Source organism: Euprymna scolopes, chromosome 46 (genome assembly GCF_053919585.1).
Source record: "Euprymna scolopes isolate OS-2025 chromosome 46, ASM5391958v1, whole genome shotgun sequence".
Taxonomy (NCBI): Eukaryota; Metazoa; Mollusca; class Cephalopoda; order Sepiida; family Sepiolidae; genus Euprymna; species Euprymna scolopes.
Window position 1 is genome coordinate 21,496,821 of NC_136527.1, and position 22,505 is coordinate 21,519,325.

At 35.3% G+C, this 22,505-nt stretch overlaps 1 protein-coding gene across 1 annotated transcript in view; it reads left to right on the plus strand.

Annotated features, from left to right (window-relative positions):
• LOC145271267 (uncharacterized) overlaps positions 1-7,822 on the plus strand; it is a 121,759-nt gene extending 113,937 nt beyond the window's left edge. Inside the window, exon 2 of the mRNA XM_080126825.1 lies at positions 6,185-7,822. Within this exon, the coding sequence (XP_079982951.1) occupies positions 6,185-6,958 (774 nt within the window). The 3' untranslated portion in view covers positions 6,959-7,822. The remainder of the gene's footprint in view (positions 1-6,184) is intronic.
• Positions 7,823-22,505: the final 14,683 nt, after the last annotated feature.

Consider the following 22,505-nt stretch of genomic DNA (forward strand, 5'->3'; position numbering starts at 1 on the left):
ATAATTAATAATAACTTGGAACCGACGAATTATATTACCATATTTATTAATAATAGTTCGATTTTCATCGGTTTTTAATTTTAATTGATAAATTCACCATTTTTTGCTATAAAATCATAAGGAGAGTTAAAAAAAAATTAGTTATTAAAAAAAAGTTCGGTTTTTAAAAAATATTTATATACAAAAAAAGTTATGCAAAATAAAAAAAAAGCGTTAGTCACTTATGTACTTACTCTCCTGTTTGTGAACCCATATATTTTGTTGTAACTTTTTTTCTACTGAACCAATTTTCGAAATTTTTTTTCAAAATGTAGCTAATGAGGTGTTCTATCCAACTGTTTGAAATTTGGTTGCGAACGAAATTAGTGGTGGGGGTTTGAATGTGTCTCGATTCATTCAATTTCAGACTTAAGCTGCTTATTTTTTCTTAGAGTAAGGCTGCAACAATAATTATTGATGTCAATTGCTGTTTCGTTCAGATGTCAACATAGGTTTAACTACTGGTTTATATGTATTTGTCACTAACTTAAAGGCTTGTTTTACGTGTATATGACTTTTTTTTAATGATTAATTCACTCAAACCTGCCTATGACTAAACACTCTTTCTCCTCTAATAGTTTCTTCCCTTGAACCGCTAGACTTTGGAATTCCCTTCCTGCTACCTGTTTCTCTGTCTGTATTGATGTGGAGAAGTTTCAGTGTAATGTAAACCAACATCTTGTTCATCGTTTCTTGTAATTTATAATTTGATTTTTTTTTAATTTTGCAGATGATCATTCATGAGAAGAGCACGTATCATTGGGTTTGAATGGATCTTAATTCTTTTGATGAATTGAAATATGGAAATTTGAAATATGCAAATATATTTAGGAGTTTCTTGTATTGTTTTGTATTGAAAGAATATTGTCAAATTTATATGTATTTGTCAGCAGAACACTAACTAGAAGTCTTAGTTTAAGTTGTATATGACTGTTTTTTTTAATGATTTATTCACTCAACCCTGCGTCTGACTAAACACTCAATTGCTCCTTAATAAATGCAGAATTTCAGGCATTCAAAATACTTCTAAAGAAACGCATATTGTTTATGGCAAATAATAAAATTATAGCTTGACCATGGTTGTGTAAATAGGTTGTAGTATCGCATTAAAATAAGTAGAAAATTAGTTAACTTGGACATAAGTCTGTTAATCTCTTATGATATTTATGTTAAGTCGTCAGATAAGTCCTTCTCAATTTTAATACAGTTCTATTAATACTGCATCTACCACTAGTCTTTCACTCTTGGATATGGTCCAAAAACTAGTCTCCAATTTAATAGATCCACCTTGGTCAACTTAGTCCCAACTCCTGTCCCATCGCCGCAATATTGCATCCCTCTGCCTGTATTACAAGTATTTTAATGGAATATGCTCTGATTAACACATTGCATTTGTGGCCTCTTGATGTCTATATCTCCGATACACCTGCTTAGCAACAAAATCACACCCCTTCACTGTTCAGCTTCCTAAATGCCAAAAAGCTTTCTACTCTAATAGTTTATTCCCGTGAACAGCTAGTCTTTGGAATCCCCTTCCTGCTACATGTTTCCCTAACTGTATTGATATGGAGAAGTTTAAATGTAACATAAACTAACATCTTGTTCATCTTCCTTAAGCATGGTCCAAAATAGTGGCCCCTATAAATCTTCAGGGAAGTTGTATCTACATTAATAGGTCAATCCGTCTCGATTTTAATACATATATCTATTACTATGCTGCATCTACCACTTATCTCTCTCTCTCTCTCTTGGATATGGTCCAAAAACTAGTCTCCAATTTAATAAACCAACCTCAGTCAATTTAGTCCCAACTCTTGTCCCATTGCTGCAAAATTGCATCTCTCTACCTTTTTAATTTTACTTTTGAAATCACGACTCTATAACAATATATACGGAATCTAGACAAATTAAAATATCATCTTTAAGCATATTTTACGACCGGGCAAAGCCAAGTACCCCTGATTGTACTTTATACATTCACAACTTGAACCTACTTATATTAAGCTTAGTCCCAACTCTTGTTCCATCAATGCAATATTGCATTCAAAATACTTGTAAAGAAATGCATATTGTTTATGGTAAATACTAAAATTATAGCCTTATTATAATTGTGTAAATAGATTTTATGTATTTGTCAGCAGAACACTAACTAGAAGTCTTAGTTTAAGTTGTATATGACTGTTTTTTTATGATTAATTCACTCAAAATTGTCTGACTGAACGCTCATTTGCTCCTTAATAAATGGAGCATTTCAGGCATTCAAAATACTTGTAAAGAAACGCATATTGTTTATGGTAAATACTAAAATTATAGCCTTAATATGGTTGTGTAAATAGGTTTTAGTATCGCATTAAAATAAGTAGAAAATTAGTTAACTTGGACAGAAGTCTGTTAATCTCTTATGATATTTATGTTAAGTCGTCAGATAAGTCCTCACTTTTAATACAGTTCTATCAATACTGCATCTACCGCTAGTCTTTCACTCTTGGATAGAAAATATATGCGGCCCTGCATTTTCCTCAAACAGAAAACAACGTGGCTGAAAGGAGCCTTACATTATTTGCCATTAACTGACCCCCTTATGTTAGGCTTGGAATCGATGGTACCAATGTTGTTTTGACCTTCTCAGTAGTAGTAGTAGAAAATTAGTTAACTTAGACAAAAGTGTGTGAATCTATTTTGATATTTATGTAAAGTAAATTGTCAGGAAAGCTGTATAAAATTCACTGAATATTTCAGAGCCTAATGCTTCTCATCAGAAGAAAAGATGCTTGGTAACATAATAAGTATATGACGTCTAGCGATAATTACATTACGAGCAAAATAATTGTGCAATGAGAGATAATGTTTAGAGGTGGGAGAACTAAATTAATCTCTGATATAGGAAGAGTATAGCTTTTTTATATTATGAAGGTAGGTGTATAGCGTATCTGCCATGGTGGGTTTAATATATGTGTGCAATATGTGTGATTAAACTGCCGTAAAGAATATAGGGTAAGTGAATTGAAAAAGATGCTTACTTAATCATATGTAATAGTGGGTTATAGCTATGGAAACGGTTTACTTTGTAGAAGGATTTATGGTATGTTGGTATATTTTAGCACAGGTTTCTGGAATTAAAATGAAATAGAAATTATTAGAAATAATGTTATATACTGGGTGATATGGCCGTGACGTTTATTTTGTTAGCACCATCTATATTCTAACTATCCAAGATTTTTGAATATCTCGAGAGATAGAGAGATAGTTCGTTTGTGCATATATGCATATGTTGTTGGAACTCGTCTAGTGAATGGAATCACTGCTGTTCATTTATCTATGAATAACGAGACGCTTTGTTATAAAATAATTTGATTTATTTAATAACAACATATACACATCATACGGCGGTGGAAGAAAGTGTGATGGGGAGGGTGTGGTTGCGACCGTGACAGGCAGTTGAGCATCGTCTGTCCTTCTCTCTACTGTCACACTCTATCTCTGACTCATTTGACTTGTTTATGATTGCTTTTTATGAATTTTCCCGTTAATCAATTTACGTAATCGACCCACATTCTGACCCTGTTCATGTTTGCATTTGGTCTTACTTGCGGCCGAATTATGTCATCTTATTCCCGGGTTTCATTTTTGTCGGTCAGGGTTTAAGTTCATCCGAACTTTGTTCCATTCAACGTCTGACCCATAAACCGACTTGCGTCATAGGACGAGGTCATCCAATTCCAGTTCATTCGCCCCTCCCCTTATTGTACAATAATACTATAATAACAAATGTGAGTGGATAAATTCTAAATACCATCTAAAAAGTTTTTTAAAGTGAATAAGGTATAAGAAAAACAGAAGAATCGGGATAAAAATACAAATATGTCCGTCCTCAATTTTAATACATAGATCTATTAATGAGTAGTCATAGAGAGAGACACATCGTTCTTGTGTTTACACAAAGAAGTACTATTTCAACAAGTATTGTTTTCTTTGAAATACTATAATAGCATAATAAATGTGAGTGGATAGATTATAAATACCATAAAAAAGTTTTTTTAGTCAATATGTTAGTCCTCAATTTAAATACATCGATCTGTTAATGAGCTGCCATACATAGAGATACGCCATTCTTGTGTTTACATGAATTAGCAATCACTATTAAACAAGTCTTGTTTTGTTTGTGTACTTAAGATGTTATGGGAGTTATAGCTATGGAAATGGTTTACTTTATAGAAGGATTTATGGTATTTCAGTATATTTTAGAATGGGTTTCTGAAATTATAAGAGTATTTAAATTAAACATAAATTATTAGAAATAATACTATAAGAATAAATTTGGGTGGATAAACTATGAATACTATATAAAAGTTATTTTTAAGCAAGTTGATAAATTATAAATATTCTATAAAAAATTATTAATACCATATAAAAAGTTATTTTTAAGTGACTTGATAAATTATAAATATTCTATAAAAAATTATTAATACCATATAAAAAGTTATTTTTAAGTGACTTGATTAATTATAAATACTCTATAAAAAGTTATTTTAAAGCGAGTTGATAAATTACAAATACTCTATAAAAATTTACTAATACTATATAAAAAGTTATTTTTAAGCGAGTTATAAAAAATTATTAATACCATGTAAAAAGAAACATAAATTATTAGAAATAATACTATAATAACAATAAATTTGGGTGGATAAACTGAATACTATATAAAAAGTTGTTTTTTAGTGAGTTGATAAATTATAAATACAATATAAAACGTTTTTTTAGTCAATATGTCAGTCCTCAATTTAAATACATAGATCTATTAATGAGTTGCTACACAGAGAGACATGCCATTCTTGTGTTTACATAAATTAGCAAGTACTATTATGCAAGTATTGTTTTCTTTGAAACAACAAACATTAATCAAGTCTATTCTGCAACTATATTTTAAATCCATAAAACTAGAAAGAAGAGTGGATTTGTCACAAATAATTCCAATTATACTACAAATGCACAAATGTAAGAGCAAATTATACTAAAAATGCGACATTGTGACTTCAAAGATAAACGAAAAAGCTTCAACTGAAGAGGAACTATTCAAATGCAAATACCAGAAGAATCATTTTATTGGAAAGCAAGAAAACAACACATGTTGAAAAATAAAAAAAAATCATAAATACATAAATCTATTAATGAGCTGCCACATAGAGACGCACTATTCTTGTTTTTACACAAATTAACAAGTACTATTTCAACAATCATTCCAGACGGTGGCAACCACTTCCTTACCCTCATCGATTGTGGGCCTACACGTTTCGCGGTCTGGAGACTCCTCGGCCGCCAGGACTCTTGCAACATTATTTGCCAGTTGTCATCCGTGTTCTGTGAAAGAGGTGCGCCCGATGAAGTGCTGACAGACAACGACCCAGCCTTTTGCAGCCATCAGATGAGGCAGTTCTTACAAGAATGGGGTGTTTTTATTTTATTGGAAAGCAAGAAAACAACACATGCTGAAACATAAAAAAAATCATAAATACATAAATATATTAATGAGCTGCCACATAGAGACATGCCATTCTTGTGTTTACACAGATTAACAAGTACTATTTCAACAGTCATTGGATTCGAATGCATTTTGATGATTTAAAATGTGGAAATTTGAAATATACAAATATATTTTTGGGTGTCTTGATGTACATTGTATAACGTTTTATATTGAAAGAATATTGTCAAATTTATATGTATTTTTCAGCAGGACACTAACTAGAAGATTTATTTTAACTTGTATATGACTGTTTTCTTAATGATTAATTCACTCAAACCTGCATCTGACTAAACACTCATTTGTTCCTTAATAAATGCAGAATTTCAGGCATTCAAAATACTTGTAAAGAAACACATATTGCTTATGGCAAATACTAAAATTGTAGTTAAGTTTCTTTGAGACACAAGAAAAATATTAAACAGGTCTATTCTACAACTAAATTTCAAATCCATAATAAATGGAAGGAAGTGTGAATTTGTCATAATTATGTTAAAAGTGCACAATATACAAGAGCAAATTATACTAAAAATATGACATTTTGACTTCAAAGATAAACTAAAAATCTTAAACTGATTGTGAAGCATGTGGCGCTTTTTTTTACAATAAAACAATACATGTTGAAACAAAAATCATATAGGAAAGAAACCATATTTTTATGAAGATTCTTGCTGTTCTGCTACAAGGAAACAAGATATGTTGCGAATGAATACTAAAGATAGGCCACATTCATGTCAAGTATGTGGCTCTTCTTTTACAAGGAAACAGCATTTGTTGTATCATATGCGAACACACACTGGAGAGAAACCATATTCCTGTGAAATATGTAGCTCTTCTTTTACTATGAAACAGAATATGTTGCAACATATGCGAAGGCACAGTGGACTGAAACCATATTCATGTGAAGTATGTGGCTCTTCTTTTACAGAGAAGCAGCACATGTTGCAACACATGCGAACGCATACAGGGGAGAAACCATATTCCTGCGAAGTGTGTGGTTCTTCCTTTACACAGAAACCACATATGCTACAGCATATGCGAATGCATACAGGAGATAAACCATATTCTTGTGAAGTGTGCGGCTCTTCGTTTACAAATAAACAGAACTTGGTTCGACATATGCGAACACATACTGGAGAGAAACCATATTCTTGTGAAGTATGCGGCTCTTCTTTTACACAGAAGCAAAATATGTTGCAGCATATGCGAACACATACTGGAGAGAAACCATATTCTTGTGAAGTATGTGGCTCTTCTTTTACAAGAAAAGAAGACATGTTAGGGCATGTACGATCCCATGCTGGAGAGAAACCATACTCTTGTGAAGTATGTGGCTCTTCTTTTACAAGGAAATATGATATGTTGCGACATAGGAAAAAGCATACTGGAGAGAAATTGTAATTTTGTGAAATAATTTTTTGTTTTAACATATACGCAGTCTTGAGACAATCCATATGCTAAATGATGCTGAAATAAATATCATTTTTAAGTATTTGGAATTAAATATTTTGCATACAGAAAAAAAACACGATTTTTGTAAATTATACACGATTACATGTCACACATTTCGTGAGACAATCCATATGTTGAATCATGCTGAAATAAATTATATCGTATTTAAGTATTTGGAATTTAATATTTTGCATATATACAAAAACAAGTTTGCTGGAATAAATTATATCGTATTTAAGTATTTGAAATTAAATATTTTTGTAAACTATACACAATTACATTTCACACACATTCTTGACACAATCCAGATGCTAAATTATGCTGAAATAAATTATATCATTTTTAAGTAATTGGAATTAAATATTTTGCATACAGACAAAAACACATTTTTTGTAAACTATACATGATTACATTTCACACACATACGCTATTGTATCACATCCCAAACAAACTGCAATTTTCAACAATAATCCATACCATATATCATTTTATTATTTTTGATGGGATTATTATTTTATTTAGTGTTTATTACTCTTTCAGAATTGTAACTATGAGCTTAGCTAATGTAATATCTACATTTTCCCTTAGTTTTATAATTCATTTTATATTAATATTTATGTATAAGAAGGCTATTGCAGTGCAGATAACAGGCTGTTGTATTGGAATGACGTATGGAGAGAAACCATAATTTTGTGAAATATGTTGCTCTAAGGAATAAGATATGCTTTAACATATATTCTTGACACTATGCATGTAGTTTATTTCTTAAAACCAAATTAAATTCACATAGGATTTTAAGAGTTTCCATTTTCATTGTGAACATATTTATTTCTTACAAGAAAGCATTCAACATAAACTAAAAGGTATCTTGTGTGCTGACCAGTCGATATATTGTAAGGGATTTTTGCTTTGATTCCTAAACGTAGTGAGTTAAATGAATTGTTAGTAATTGATGACATCATTAGCTAAGATACAAGGGCTTAGTTTTTTAACCATATTATATTATATAATATATTATGTTATATAATATATTATATTATATAATATATTATATAATATAATATATTATATATTATATTAACAATTGTATAATATAATATAACATTATATAATACAATATTATACAATATTATATAATATTATATTATATAATATTATATTATATATAATACATACATAATATATTATATATAATATATTATATATATTATATTAATTATATATATTACATTAATATATTATATATTATATATAATATATTGTATATAATATATATATATTATTAATTATATATATTATATTAATATATTATATATATTAATTATATATATTATATATATTATATTAATTATATATATTATATTAATATATTATATATATTAATTATATATATTATATTATATATATTAATTATATATATTATATATATTATATTATATATATTATATATATAATATATATAATATTATATATATTATATATATATTATATTATATATTTTATATTAATTATATATATTATATATATATTAATATATTATATGTATATTATATATTATATTAATATATTATATATTATATTAATATATTAACTTAAATTATATTAATATATTATATTAATATATCAATATATTATATTAATATATTAATATATTATATTAATATATTATATATATTATATTGATATATTATATATATTATATAATTATATTATATATATATATATATATTAATATATTATATATATTATATTAATATATTATATTAGCATATATGTATTATATTAATATAATATATTATATTAATATATTATATGTATTATATTAATATATTATATATATTATTGCATGTATATTATATCATATATAATATATTCTATATGATATATATTATATAATATATTATATATATGATATATATTATAGTATATGTATTTTATTAATATATATATTATATATATTATATGTATTATATATATTATATTAATATATTGTATATATTATATATATTATATTAATTAAATTTTTGTAAACTACATCACGATAACATTTCACACACATTCTTACTAGAAATCAACCATATTCTTTTTATGTATTTGTTATTTTTAATTATCATTATCACAATTAGAGTAGATGATTGTATATAAGCATCAATTGTTTGTTGTTTTTGAGGATTCCCCAATCTCGAGTAGAATCAAAGTGAGGCAAAATCGACGAAGCTTCACACGTGGAAATGATGAAGTTAGCCATTTTTTTTTTGCATGATGCAGAACTCAAATCTACATATGTTAAGACCTAAAACTGCACCGTTTGTTCATTTTCACTAGGATGTGACGTCCCTTGGGAACTTATGGGACTAAATAGGTGGGGGGTGGGGCAAATGCTGAACTTTTTATGCCTCGTTCACTGTGCACTCAAGAGAGACCATGCATGCTTAACTTGTTTAATTTTAATTTTAATATTCTTTTACAATAATTACGTCAATTTCAATAGCCAATCAACTATGTCCCAGTATTTTCCTCATAACTTTGTTTATCTAAACTGCAAGAGGGCCAACTTTTGCTTATTGACAAGAAAGAGAGAGAGAAAGAGGGAGAGAGAGCGAAAGAGAGAAAGAGGGATATAGAGAAAGAGAGAGGGAAAGATAGAGAGAAAAAGAGAGAGAAAGAAAGAGGGAGAGAAAGAGGGGGAGAGAGAAAGAGAGAGAGAGAGAGAAAGAGAGAGAGCGAAAGAGAGAAAGAGGGAGATAGAGAAAGAGAGAGAAAGAGAGGGAAAGATAGAGAGAAAAAGAGAGAGAGAGAAATGTGAGGCAAAATGGACGAAGCTTCACACGTGGAAATTCGGGGTTTTTTTTTACAAAGTTATCAACTAGGAAAGGCTACGTGTAATTACTAACTTTGGGAGACCCCCGCACAGCAAATACGTGTTTACCGATGTAATGGAAAATTTAAAATGGCACCCGACTGTCTCTGTAACACGCTAAATTTGGGAAAATGAGTTAAAAATAAAAAAATCCACACCAAATACTTTTAGAAACTCGCTCAATATTTTACTGTGACATAGGTTGACATAGGTTCAGTGGGTAAGATAAAAAAATATGTAAAATACTGTTAGAAAACCCACTGAATATATGTAAGCCTACGTCACGATACCATATATTGAGCGAGTTTTTAACTGTAATTTGTCTAGTTTGTTTATTTATCGGCCGACATTTTAATACAAACTTTTTCGAATCTATGTGTACAGTAATACAAACCCATTTTGAGCATCGGCATTGTTTTTTTTTTGGGGGGGTTGTATTACTGTACACATAGATTCGAAAAAGTTGTCAAAAAACAAATATATAACAAATAAATGTTATCAAAGGCAAGATAAGTTACTTTTCTACCTAACTGGATATGTTTTTCGTGTTTTTATTCAATGTAACATGTTTATTCAGCTCGAAAAGCATACAGTGTTTACCGATGTATTGGAAAATTCAAAATGGCGGCCGACACTCTCTTTAACATGGTAAGTTTGGGAAAATGTGTTATAAATAATAAACTATACAAAATACTATTAAAAAAACACCGAATATGTCAACTAACATATAATGAGCGAATTTCTAACAGTATTTTGTCTAGTTTAATCCCATTTTCATTACTAATGATTACTATATTGTCCAATTTCTACTGTACACTCTTTAACCCTTATCCTTGAGTGGCCTCTTGGCCTTTAATAATTCATAATGATTTGATGGTTTTACCCTCAAATTAAATTAAAAGAAAAAACATTTTTAAAAATGGTGAAACTTTGCTGTGCGTAATAAAATAAAATAAAAACATATTTAAATAATTTTGTAATATTTTTAATCAAATATTAATTAAATACTTTTTATTTTATGTTTTAAAATTTTAATAATTCGCAATATCGTGATTTGACAGTGTAAATACTTATGTGACCCTTCTAGAACTTTGCCATCGTTCTATCCTATAGAAGGCAGCTTGCCTGGGATCGATTTATTCTATATTGATGAAGCTGCTGCGAGATTTTAGTCTTTGTCTCACTGATTGGTGGCCAAACAGTGAGTACCTGTGGTCGTTAAGCTGTTTGTACTGTTCTATTCTGGAAATGACTGCTCGCCCGATATGTGGTGGTGGAATACCAGTTAGGCAGTATAGAGCTAGCAAGGGAGTTGGTCTTAGGGCACCAGTTATGGTCTGGTATGCCTTGTTCAGCTCTACATCAATTTTATGGGCATGCCATGATCTTGCCCATACTGGGGCACAATAATACTCCGCTGTGGAATGGCACAGTGCGAGAGCTGTTTGCCTCAGTGTTTTGGGGTTGGCACCCCAATTGCTGGTGGCAAGCTTACTGAGAAGGCTGTTTGGTGATGATCACAGGCACTCGCTGTTTGGCCACCAATCAGTGAGACAAAGACTAAAATCTCACAGTAGCTTCATCAATATAGAGGAAATTGATCCCAGGCAAGCTGCCTCCTATAGGATGGAACGATGGCGAGACTATAACAGCAGGAATAAAAATTAAGCCCTACCAGATCCAAAAGAAAGGGTTCAAACCTTGGTAGAAAAAACTGGGTGACTCTAAATAGAGCCAGAACCAAAGTAGGCAAAACAAAAGACAATCTCCACAAGTTGGGCCTAGACACCTCACCTTTATGTCCATGTGGAGAGGTACAAACGATGCACCACCCTAGGGAAAACTCCCGATTTGGTCCTCATTGCTCAAACCAAGACCGTAAGGAGGCAAACAGCACTGTCATGCGATGGGTTGATTTCTATTGCGGTAAGATATGATGATGATAAACTTTGCCAGGCTTAACTTAATTTCTAGAGAAAATGTTATTAAAACTTATCGAAAGATTAATGTATAATGTACACGATGTAACGATTAAATTTGTCATCCTAAAGAAAACAGCTTCATTTTAAAACTTTTATTGAAAAAAATCAATTCAGATAACTTTATTATGTAGTAGAGCTGACCTCTATTCAATGTAACCAAATCCAGCCTCAATACGGGTCCAGAACTGGGAGCATACCTTTTCCACAAGTGCCAGTCGGAGCTCAACAAATACTTGTTAGATTAGCTTTGGTGGGCTCAGGTTGGGGGTGGAGGGGGTTTGGAAGTGAGAGAAGGGTACAAAATCGTAGCACTCCTGTTAAAGCCAAGCCTGGGTCTCTTTGACCATCTCGGCTGCTGCTGGCTGCACTGAGTCCTGCTACCACACCAAGGATCTGCCAGCAGCCACTTGATTGCACCAAGGGATCATCACACTTTTCAACATCCAGCAGAAATCGATGCTGGTCCACAAGTTCAAGTCCAACATAAACAAACTCCTGACAAACCGTCCCCTTAAGTAAGACACTCTATCAAAACCTCCAATACTAATGATTACTACAATACTATCTCATTTATTACTGTACACGCAATAACCCTTATCCCTGAGTGGCCTTCAGGCCTTGATATGTGGTGACCCCATGTAAAAAAAAAATCCTGACTCGAAGGCCAAGAAGCCTATGGGTTTATAAAGTTAGAAAAGTTTTAATAAAACTATTTAAAACAAAATTTGGATTGATATTTTTATAAAAATACCAAAAACAAAAATAATACAAAAGAAAACCCAAAAAACTGAACGAATTATATTAGGTATTTGTATCCTGATAGACCAAATGAAAGCCATATAAGAGTATCCGGGTCTGTTTCGAACGAATGTCATTTAAAATTTTCGCCGGTAAATAGGAGAAAAGAAAAGCATGTCGATTATCCCTGAGTGGCTTCCGGGCCTTGATAAGTGGTGACCACTGTGTAAAAAAAAAAGACAATCCGGCCTCATTTTCAAAAACAAGTCAACCCAATTTCATTTTCGATTTTCTCTAGAAAGTACCATCCACGCAAGGAAAAAAAACTTTCTTTGCACGGACGGGGTTTGTATTACTATACACATTTTTTTTATTTTTTTTATTCAATTTTCATCCCAAACAAGGCACAGTGCCACTTTGAAGCAGGGGGCTACTATTAGGGAATTAATTAGCGGGGTCATTATGAAGGGAGAAGAATAGAAAGATGTTTGTTAACATTACACTTGAACTTCTGCATATCAGTACAGTTGGGAAAGCAGAATCCCGGAAGGGAGTTCCAAAGACCCGCAGTTCTGGGGAAGAAACTATTGGAGTAAAAGGCTTTCTTGCACCTAGGGATCTCTACTGAAAAGGGATGAGACTTAGTAGCTTGTCGGGTTTGTCGGGGGTAGTTACGTCGGGGAGGTACAAGTGTTTGCAGTTCGTCAGAGCATTCACCATTAAAGTATTTGTAGAACAGGCAGAGGGATGCAACATCTCGTCGATGGGACAGAGGTTGAAGCCTAGATGACAGTTCAGGACCTATCAGGTTGGCGACTCTTTTTTTAACCCTGTCCAGGAGCGAGAGACAAGCAGCAGATGCACCAGCCCAGATGTGACAACAGTACTCCATACATGGGCGAATGGTTGCCTTATAGAGGTATAGGATACTGGCAGGCGTAAGTAGTTTTCTAGCACGGTAGAGGGAGCCAACCTTCCTTGCAGCAGCCTTGGCAATGCTCTCAATGTATCTATTCCAGTTCATATTCCCTGTAAACGTTAGGCCGAGGAGTCTAAAAGAAGTACTTTCAGGCAATGTGTTCTTGGCCATTGCTATTGGTGGTAGAGAAGGTTTCTTGTAGTTATTGAAGGAAACAAGCTTAGTCTTAGCAGCATTGAATGTGACCAACCATTTTTGTCCCCATTCCACTACGGATTGGAGGTCGTCCTCTAGTGTTTCTGCCATTTCCTTGGATATGTGTTCATTTGTTTTCCCCTCATATCTGTTATAGAGAGTGGTGTCATCGGCAAATATACCCATCTCCGAAACAATATTATCAGGGAGGTCATTTATGAATATCAGGAATAATAGAGGTCCAAGGATAGACCCCTGAGGTACTCCCGCATTTATGTCGTATTGTTTGGATGTATGTCCGTCGAGGACAACTTTGATTTTTCTATTACTTAAGAAGGATTTAATTACATTATGAATTCTTCCAGTGATTCCATATGATCTAATTTTCCTTAGAAGACCATCGTGCCATACCCTGTCAAAAGCCTTAGATATATCAAGGGCCACCGCTCTACCCTCCCCTGTTTTATCCAATGAACGGTATATACGTTCAGAAACTAGTTAAGATATCTGCTGTTGAACGGGCTTGCCTGAATCCATATTGTTTGTCAGTCAGGAGTTTAGCAGCTGTTAGGTGCTGGACTAGGGCTTGATTAACTAAGGACTCAAATATTTTGGCGAAAAGCGGGAGGAGGCTAATGGGGCGATAATTTAGTGGGTCAGTTCTTTCACCAGAATTCTTGAAGACTGGTACCACAGAGGCGGTTTTCCAGCAGTCGGGAAAACAAGATTCGTTAAGGCATTTATTGTAAAGTTTGGACAGAACTGGAGCAACCTCGGCAGAGCATTTTTTTAATAGCACAGCCGGGATGAGATCTGGTCCACATGCTTTTGAGGTGTCTAGGTTTTTTATAATAGCATGTACCATAGATGCAAAAAAAGTTGTCCAAAAAAACAAACAAACATATAACAACTAAATGTTATCAAATGCAAGATACGTTACTTTTCTACCTAACTGGATAATTTTTTAGTGTTTTTATTTAATTTAAAATGTTTATTCGGTTCAAAAAACGTACAGTCTTTATCGGTATATTTGAAAAAAAAATGGCGGCGCGGTTGCTGTTGGATGAGAAAATGAATTCAAAACTAAAAAAACTATACAAAATAGAAACTCACTCGATGTATGTTACTGTAACATAAGCTCTGTAGAGGTGGAATCGAACCCAAGAAGTCCAGTTACAAGACCAGAGTGGTCTTGGCGTCACACCCACATAGAAGTAGACTCACCGGCTTGCATGAGAGGCGAGAACGGGCTACTTAAACAAGACATTTACGGCAATGAGTGTGTTTTCAAACATATGTCATCTTGCCGACACTATACATGACGTCGCCGATATAGAAAACCTGCTACAAACAACGTTGGAATATAGACGAACAAACACAGAAAACATTACTGCAATGGATCTTTGAGCTACAGCAAGAGAATATCGCCCTGCGAAGAGACGAAGGACAGTTCAGCAAGCCATTTACAAGGAGACCCGACACACCTACCATAAAACCGAACTCAAGTGATGGTGACTGGGTGATATTCATCGACTCCTGGAATAGATACAAGATGTGTGGGTTGACGGAGCCAACAGCGTTGAAACGAACTGAGAACAGCCTGTTCCCCAGAAGTTTGACATGGTAGGAGTAAAAATACTGAACTCCGTCACGGAAGAACAGTTGTTATGACAAATAAAGCTCATAGCCATCAGAAGCCTACACAAAGAAGTGTACTGGCAAGAATTCCATTCCGTAAGGCAGAAGGAAGGGGAATCAGTTACGGACTTTGTGGCATGACTTCAATCAATCGCAAAATTCTGCGACTTTTCAGGGACTTGTCCAAACGGGATAGGATGCGATCAGAAAGTCAGCTACTTCAACGATATGGTAACAGGACAAATGATGCCAGGGCTGGCAAACCTGGAGCATCAAAGCAAGGTGCTGTCGGAGGCTGCGACGCTTACGACACTGGATGAAAAGTTTAACAGGCTTGTCAGCCTAGAGATCACGGACAAGTTTATCCCCCATCTCCACAGTAGTGTATACCCTATTACAATGAGCATACAGAGGCCGGGCCGAAGGCAGCAGCCTTGGGAGAACCAGACTATACCAACTCCGAGAGACACTGAACCCTGTAAATAGTGTGGGAAGAGCTCACACCCTGACGGCTCAAAAGAACGAGAGGGCTGCCCAGCAGCAAAAATGACTTGTCACAATTGCAGCTTGAGTGGACATTTAAAAAGGGTCTGCTGAAAATGAAACAGATGTCCAGCAAGAGATCTACAGTGGGAGTGGTTAGAGCGGAATCCAGAACTTTCACTTCCCAAAAACACAAAAATGGGCAAATAAAAAAAGAGAGATGAAGCCAACCTGACAAAACCAAAGGCCGTGCTGCACCTTATTTGGAACAAAAGTAAGTTCTGAAGAGGTACTCCTGATCCAGCACCAACTCTGACGGTAGAGATAACTCCGATTCCAGAAGTCCATGCGGAATTCAGGCGCATCTTCATAGGGCCAGCTGGCCTCCATACTCACCACATTGATCGGTGTAAGAACTTTCAAAGTGAACTTGTTTGTCGACGGACTTCAGTAGGACAGGTTTGGGATATTTTCTTTTCCAGAAGCACTGCAACTATGCAACCAAATCTTGACCAAAGTGTGGTGAGGACCACTGGAGATTAATCCTGGCCAGCTCCCGATTTACTAATGACGCAGAGTCCCAATACGCACCAGTTTAAGAAGAGGCATTGGCATTAGTCTACGAACTGGAAGCATGCTGCATGTTTGTTTTGGGATGCCCAGAGCTGTTAGTCACTTAGACCATAAGACATAAAGAACCCAAGAGTGTTCAACTTCAAATAACGGCCTTGATATACAAATTTCGAATAAAGCATCTCCCTGGCAAACTCAATGCGGCACCAGACTGTACATCGAGATGCCCAGTAACGTTAAGCCAGGAGGAAACAAACGAAAACGACATCGCACAAACCATGGATAGTGCCTGTTGCGGACCAGGGTATAATAATACCCCAATCCGCCACAAGAAAATAATGAAATGAATGGAATTGAAGGAAAGAAAGACTCAATTGATGGATAAGATAAACGTCGTTTATTTGCTGTTGAAAGAATGCACGTTTTAGTTATAACATATGTTCATGTTCGCGCGTATGTAACCAATGTTCGTTGCGGGGTTGGTGTTGTAGAAGAATAGGAAATGTGGGTTCATCTCACTATCGTTTGTTCACGCGTGGGAAGAGAAATAAGTGTTGTAGTGGAAATTGAGAATGATAGTCCAGCGTGTAGACAAAGAAGAGGATATGAGAGTTGACATCAGTTAGTAGTCAGCTACACGAAGGTGTTCTCAGGGACCAGTAGTAGATAGAGAGAGAAAGAGTGGGAATGTGTACATACAGTCTGTTAGCTCGTGCCCCATACATAGTAGTAAGTGGGCGTGACGCACGCGGGCGGTCCGAAGACCGACCGACCAGCACGGAAGCTGGGCCGGAAAGAAGGAGCGACTTGTTGCTCTTCCTTTTATACTCGTTTCCGGAATGTCTTTTGCGCATGTGTATATTTCCCTAGAAAGCGGAAGTGACGTCATCCATGTGTGCGTGTGTGTGAGTACATATGTGTGCGTTAGCGTGTGTGTATATACCGTGAATGTGAGTGTATGTACGCGAACGTGAATATGTGTACATGTGTGGACGTGGGCGCGTATGTTTGTGTGCGCGTATGTATATGACATAGCTTGAAATGTGAATGTGTGTTTCTGTGTGAGACTTGAAAAAGGCTCGTACAAGTCCCTACTTGCTATTTATAGCAGTGTTCATAGCAGACTGTCAGAGGCAGGCTTTGATTTACGATCCTGCTATTCCAACTGTTCTAAGATACAAGAAAAAATGTTGGAGGATGAAACTTTCTTCTCTCTTCCCAGCCTTTGAGAAGGTATTGGGTTACTTATATGATCCTGATCAGGACACGTTCAGACTTCCTCCCACTTTAGGTTAATACCAAACGGGGGATTTTTTCGCAAAAATCAGGAGTGTATGACCCTTTTTCTATGCTACTCACCGTCACGATACAGGGGAAGATCATTGTCAGTTCGATCTGGAAAAGCAAGTTGTTGTGGAATGAGCGGATACCCGAAGAACTCAATAAGTTGTGGCAAGCCCATGCCAAGGATTTAAACGACTTGGGGAAGTTTGAATATCCCATGCGTGTATTGTCAGAAAATCAGTCTGTCGAATTTATCTGTTTCTGTGATGCGTCAAAAAACGCGTACGGATTCACCCTGTATACGAAACAGGGAGTGAATTGTTCTCTGTTGTTCGCAAAGGCTTGAGTGGCCCCAATTAAGGGGAAGTCACTTCCCACTTTGGAACTATTGGCTATGTTTTTAGCTCTTAAGGTAGTCCTTCAAGTTTTAGGTGCTCTGGGGCCCCTTAATATTGATAATTTTTTCCTGATGTCTGATTCCCAAGTTGCCCTCTCGTGGATCCTCAACGGTAAAAGATCCAAGAAAAATATATTCATTGAAAACAGGATCGCAGAGATCCACAAATTTTCAGAAGATATTAATATTAAATTTGGCGTTCTACTGAAATTAAAATATGTTTCTTCGTCGGAAAATCCGGCAGATCTTTTGACTAGAGTTATCAATACTTCTAAATTTTCCGAGTTATTAAATTTCTGGATGTATGGTCCGGAATGACTCAATAGAGATGGCATTGTTTGGCAAATCTCACCCTTGCCTTGTGTCAACGAAACTAATAAAAAATTGTATCCTGTTTGTATTCTCAGGAGACACATCCTTCTGAAAATACCTTCTCGTTAAATATTACAAGGTATTTCAGCTTATCTAAGGCAATCAGCGTCTTAGAAAAAGTGTTGAAATTTTATGATTTGTTACGTCACCATAGTGCTGACAATTTTAATAGGGCCAAATTATTGCTATTTATGCAAATGGAGGCTTTCCCTCAGGAATTAGGTTACTTGAAACAACCATCCGGAAAAGTGCCTCTCCCTAGAGTTACTGCCTTAGGGTTATTCCTTGATAAAGATGGGTCAATTAGAACCAGAGGTAGGATACAGAATTCTGATATTCTGCGCTTCGAGATCAAGTTTCCCCTTTTGTTGGGAAAAAATCATTATTTATCATTTATTTATTAAACAAGCTCATCTTAACTGTTGTCACATGGGGGTTAATTCAACCGTTAACAGGGCTACCCGGCGTTGCTCGGGACCGTATAAACAATGAAAAAACAAAAGCAGATATTGAACATATGCTTTATTCTTAGGGGAGAGGAATCTTTCATCTCTATGTATTATTTGTTTTATCTACCCTAGGACTGGTATTGTTCATGTTTTATCCCTAGCATAGGTAATTTACAGCATGTATATGAAATTGTTTTACCTTAGGGAGAAGAGAACAGGTAATATACAACATAATGTGTCTATATTACATCCCTGGCAACGCCTAGAAACCAGCTAGAACATGTATTTCAGTCAATCTATATTACATCCTGGGCTATGCCGGGAAACCAGCTAATCTCTATTTAGTGACTTGACCACCAAAATACCTCCCTAAGTGTGTCCTTTCTTTTGAACTTATTAGATATAGGTATCTAGAAATGTGTGTGAAATTTTGTTGAATGCATTGTTCACTATGATTTTCTTATTGTTCTACACAATATCAACTGTAGCGAAATAACACAGTAAACTTAGTGTAGTGTTAGAATAAAGAGCAAAGGAAAAAATTAGAATCATATTCTGTAATTGCAAATCTAAATTTGCTAGCGTGTACCAGTATTTGCCAGGTTGTGGAAATTTGGAATTTATAACATATGTAGTGGCCTTTTCCTAGATACCTATTGCTAAAAATTATACTTTCATTTTGTTAGAAAAATCTCTCTTCGGATGCCCTGCATCATCCAAAATAAAAACAAATATTTTTATAATTGTTTCAGTACATTGCTACACAATGTGACATTTGTTGGCGTTTGTAAAAAAAAAATCATGAATGTGCTTATATTCCAAAAAAAGAACTGTAGCGAAATAAAACAGTAAACTTAGTGTAGTGTTAGAATAAAGAGCAAAGGAAAAAATTAGAATCATATTCTGTAATTGCCTGTTAAGGCTGTCCGGAGTTTTGAAGCTGTAAAAGCCTTCCTGTGTACTTGCACCGTATGTAAAAAAATAAAATAAATGCTCTGCCTTGTAAGGCACCTGCAGGGTCGATATTGCCTGCTCATAAGGTGAATTTTGTTCGCCCATTCAAACAAATCGGTGTGGATTTCACCAGTCAATTTTCTATTAAAGTTGGAGGGTTAGGGTTATGGTTAGGGTTAGGTGGAAGTTAAAAACTATATATTACTTTTTACATGCATGAGTTTGCATGCGATTCACTTGGAATTATTGCCGGATATGAGCACTCAATCTTTTATACTGGCCTTTGTGAGGTTTACCAATTTATTTGGTATTCCCACGCATGTATATTCCGATAACGCAAAATCCTGGAATATTGTTATCGAACGTGCTCGAATCGAACGAGTTGAAGGAACAACTTAAATCCATACCCCCACTAACCAACAATCACGAGGTTCTTTGCTCAGCAACCGAGAAGGCTAACATGCTGGCCAGTCGGTTTGCCTCAAACTCCACACTGGACCCTCTAAACCACCCCCTACCTCAATTTCCTATGCGGACAGACGCCACGCTAGACGATCTAATAATCACCCCTGCTCAGGTGCATGCTATCATAAAAAACCTTGACACTTCAAAAGCATGTGGACCCGACCTCATCCCAGCTGTGCTATTAAAAAAGTGCTCAGCCGGAGTAGCTCCAGTTCTCTCCAAACTCTACAACAAATGCCTTAATGAAGCTTGCTTTCCGGGCTGTTGAAAAACTGCTTCTGTGGTACCAGTATTCAAGAATTCTGGCGAAAGAACTGACCCATTAAATTATCGCCCTATTAGCCTCCTCCCACTTTTTGCCAAAATATTTGAGACCTTAATTAACCATGCTCTAGTCCAGCACCTTACAGATGCTAAACTTCTGACCGACCAAAAATATGGATTTAGACAAGCCCGTTCCACGGCAGACATCCTCACTGTAATCTCTGAACGCATATACCATTCACTGGACAAAGCGGGAGAGGGCAGAGCGGTAGCTCTAGATATATCTAAGGCTTTTGACAGGGTATGGCATGAGGGTCTCCTCAGGAAGATTAGATCATACGGTATCACTGGTAGAATACTTAACATAATTAAATCCTTCTTAGATAAGAGAAAAATCCAGGTTGTCCTCGACGGTCGTACATCTAAACAATATGATATAAATGTGGGAGTGCCCCAGGGATCTATCCTTGTACCTCTGCTGTTCCTGATATTCATAAATAACCTCCCTAACAAAATTGCCTCTGAGATGGGTATATATGCTGATGACACCACACTCTATAGCAGGCATGACAGGAAAACAAATGAACATATATCTAAAGTAATGGCAGAAACACTAGAGGATGACCTCCAATCAGTAGTGGAATGGGGACAAAAATGGATGGTCACGTTCAATGCCGCCAAGACAAAACTGGTTTCATTCAATAATTACAAGAAACCTTCTCTACCACCTATAGCAATGGCCAACGACTCTTTATCTGAGAGTACGTCTCTCAAGCTCCTTGGCCTAACGTTCACAGGAAACATGAGTTGGAACAATTACATCGAGAGCATTGCCAGGGCCGCTGCAAGGAAGGTGGGCTCTCTCTACCGTACTAGAAAACTTCTAACACCCGAAAGTATCTTGTACCTCTACAAGGCCACTATTCGCCCATGTATGGCGTATTGCTGTCATATTTGGACTAGTGCATCGGCTACTAGTCTCTCGCTTGACAGGGTTCAAAAGAGAGTCGCCAATCTGATAGGCCCTAAACTGGCATCTAAGCTTCAGCCTCTGTCCCATTGTCGAAACGTTGCATCCCTCTGCCTGTTCTACAAGTATTATAATGGTGAATGCTCTAATGAACTGCAAGCACTTGTGCCCCCACAACGTAAACACCCTTGACAGACCCAACAAGCTGCAAAATCCCACCCCCACACTGTGGAGATCCCTAGATGTAAAAGATCTTTCTGCTCCAGTAGTTTCTTCCCCAGAACTGCTAGACTTTGGAATTCCATTCCAGGTCACTGCTTCCCCAACTGTACTGACGTGCATAAGTTCAAGTGCAACGTGAACCAACATCTCGCTGCCCTAATCCCTACATAGTACCCCAGTAGATGTTTCCCCTGATAGTAGCCCCCTACACCAAAGTGGCAATGTGCCTTGTTTGGGGTGAAAATGTAATAAAATATACACATCATCCATCGAACAATTCTCCTTTACTCTAATAGTAATAAGTTATAAAACATATACAGTGTAATTAAGCTATACATAATATTCCGCGTTTCATCCAAGCAAGGATTCGTCAGGCTTATTATATATATATATATATATATATATATATATATATATATATATATATATATATATATATATTCGCCAAAGGGCGAATGAACTCTTTTTCTGGCCAACTAGCACAGTGTATATTTGTGTGTGTGTATATGTGTATTGGGGTGGAGAGGGCTCCCGTAAGCCGTGGTGAAGGCAACCTTTCTAGTAGAAGCAAATCTCTTATTTAAAAAACAAAGCGGGAGACCAGTACCCGCATTAAGCTGGTCTGCAGTTTAATTTGTTGCTGGCTATCTTGCTCTTGCTTGTTGCTGGATCTCAACATTTTGAACCGAGAGAGAGACTTAGCTGTCGTACAAAGCTAAGACTCTGTAACA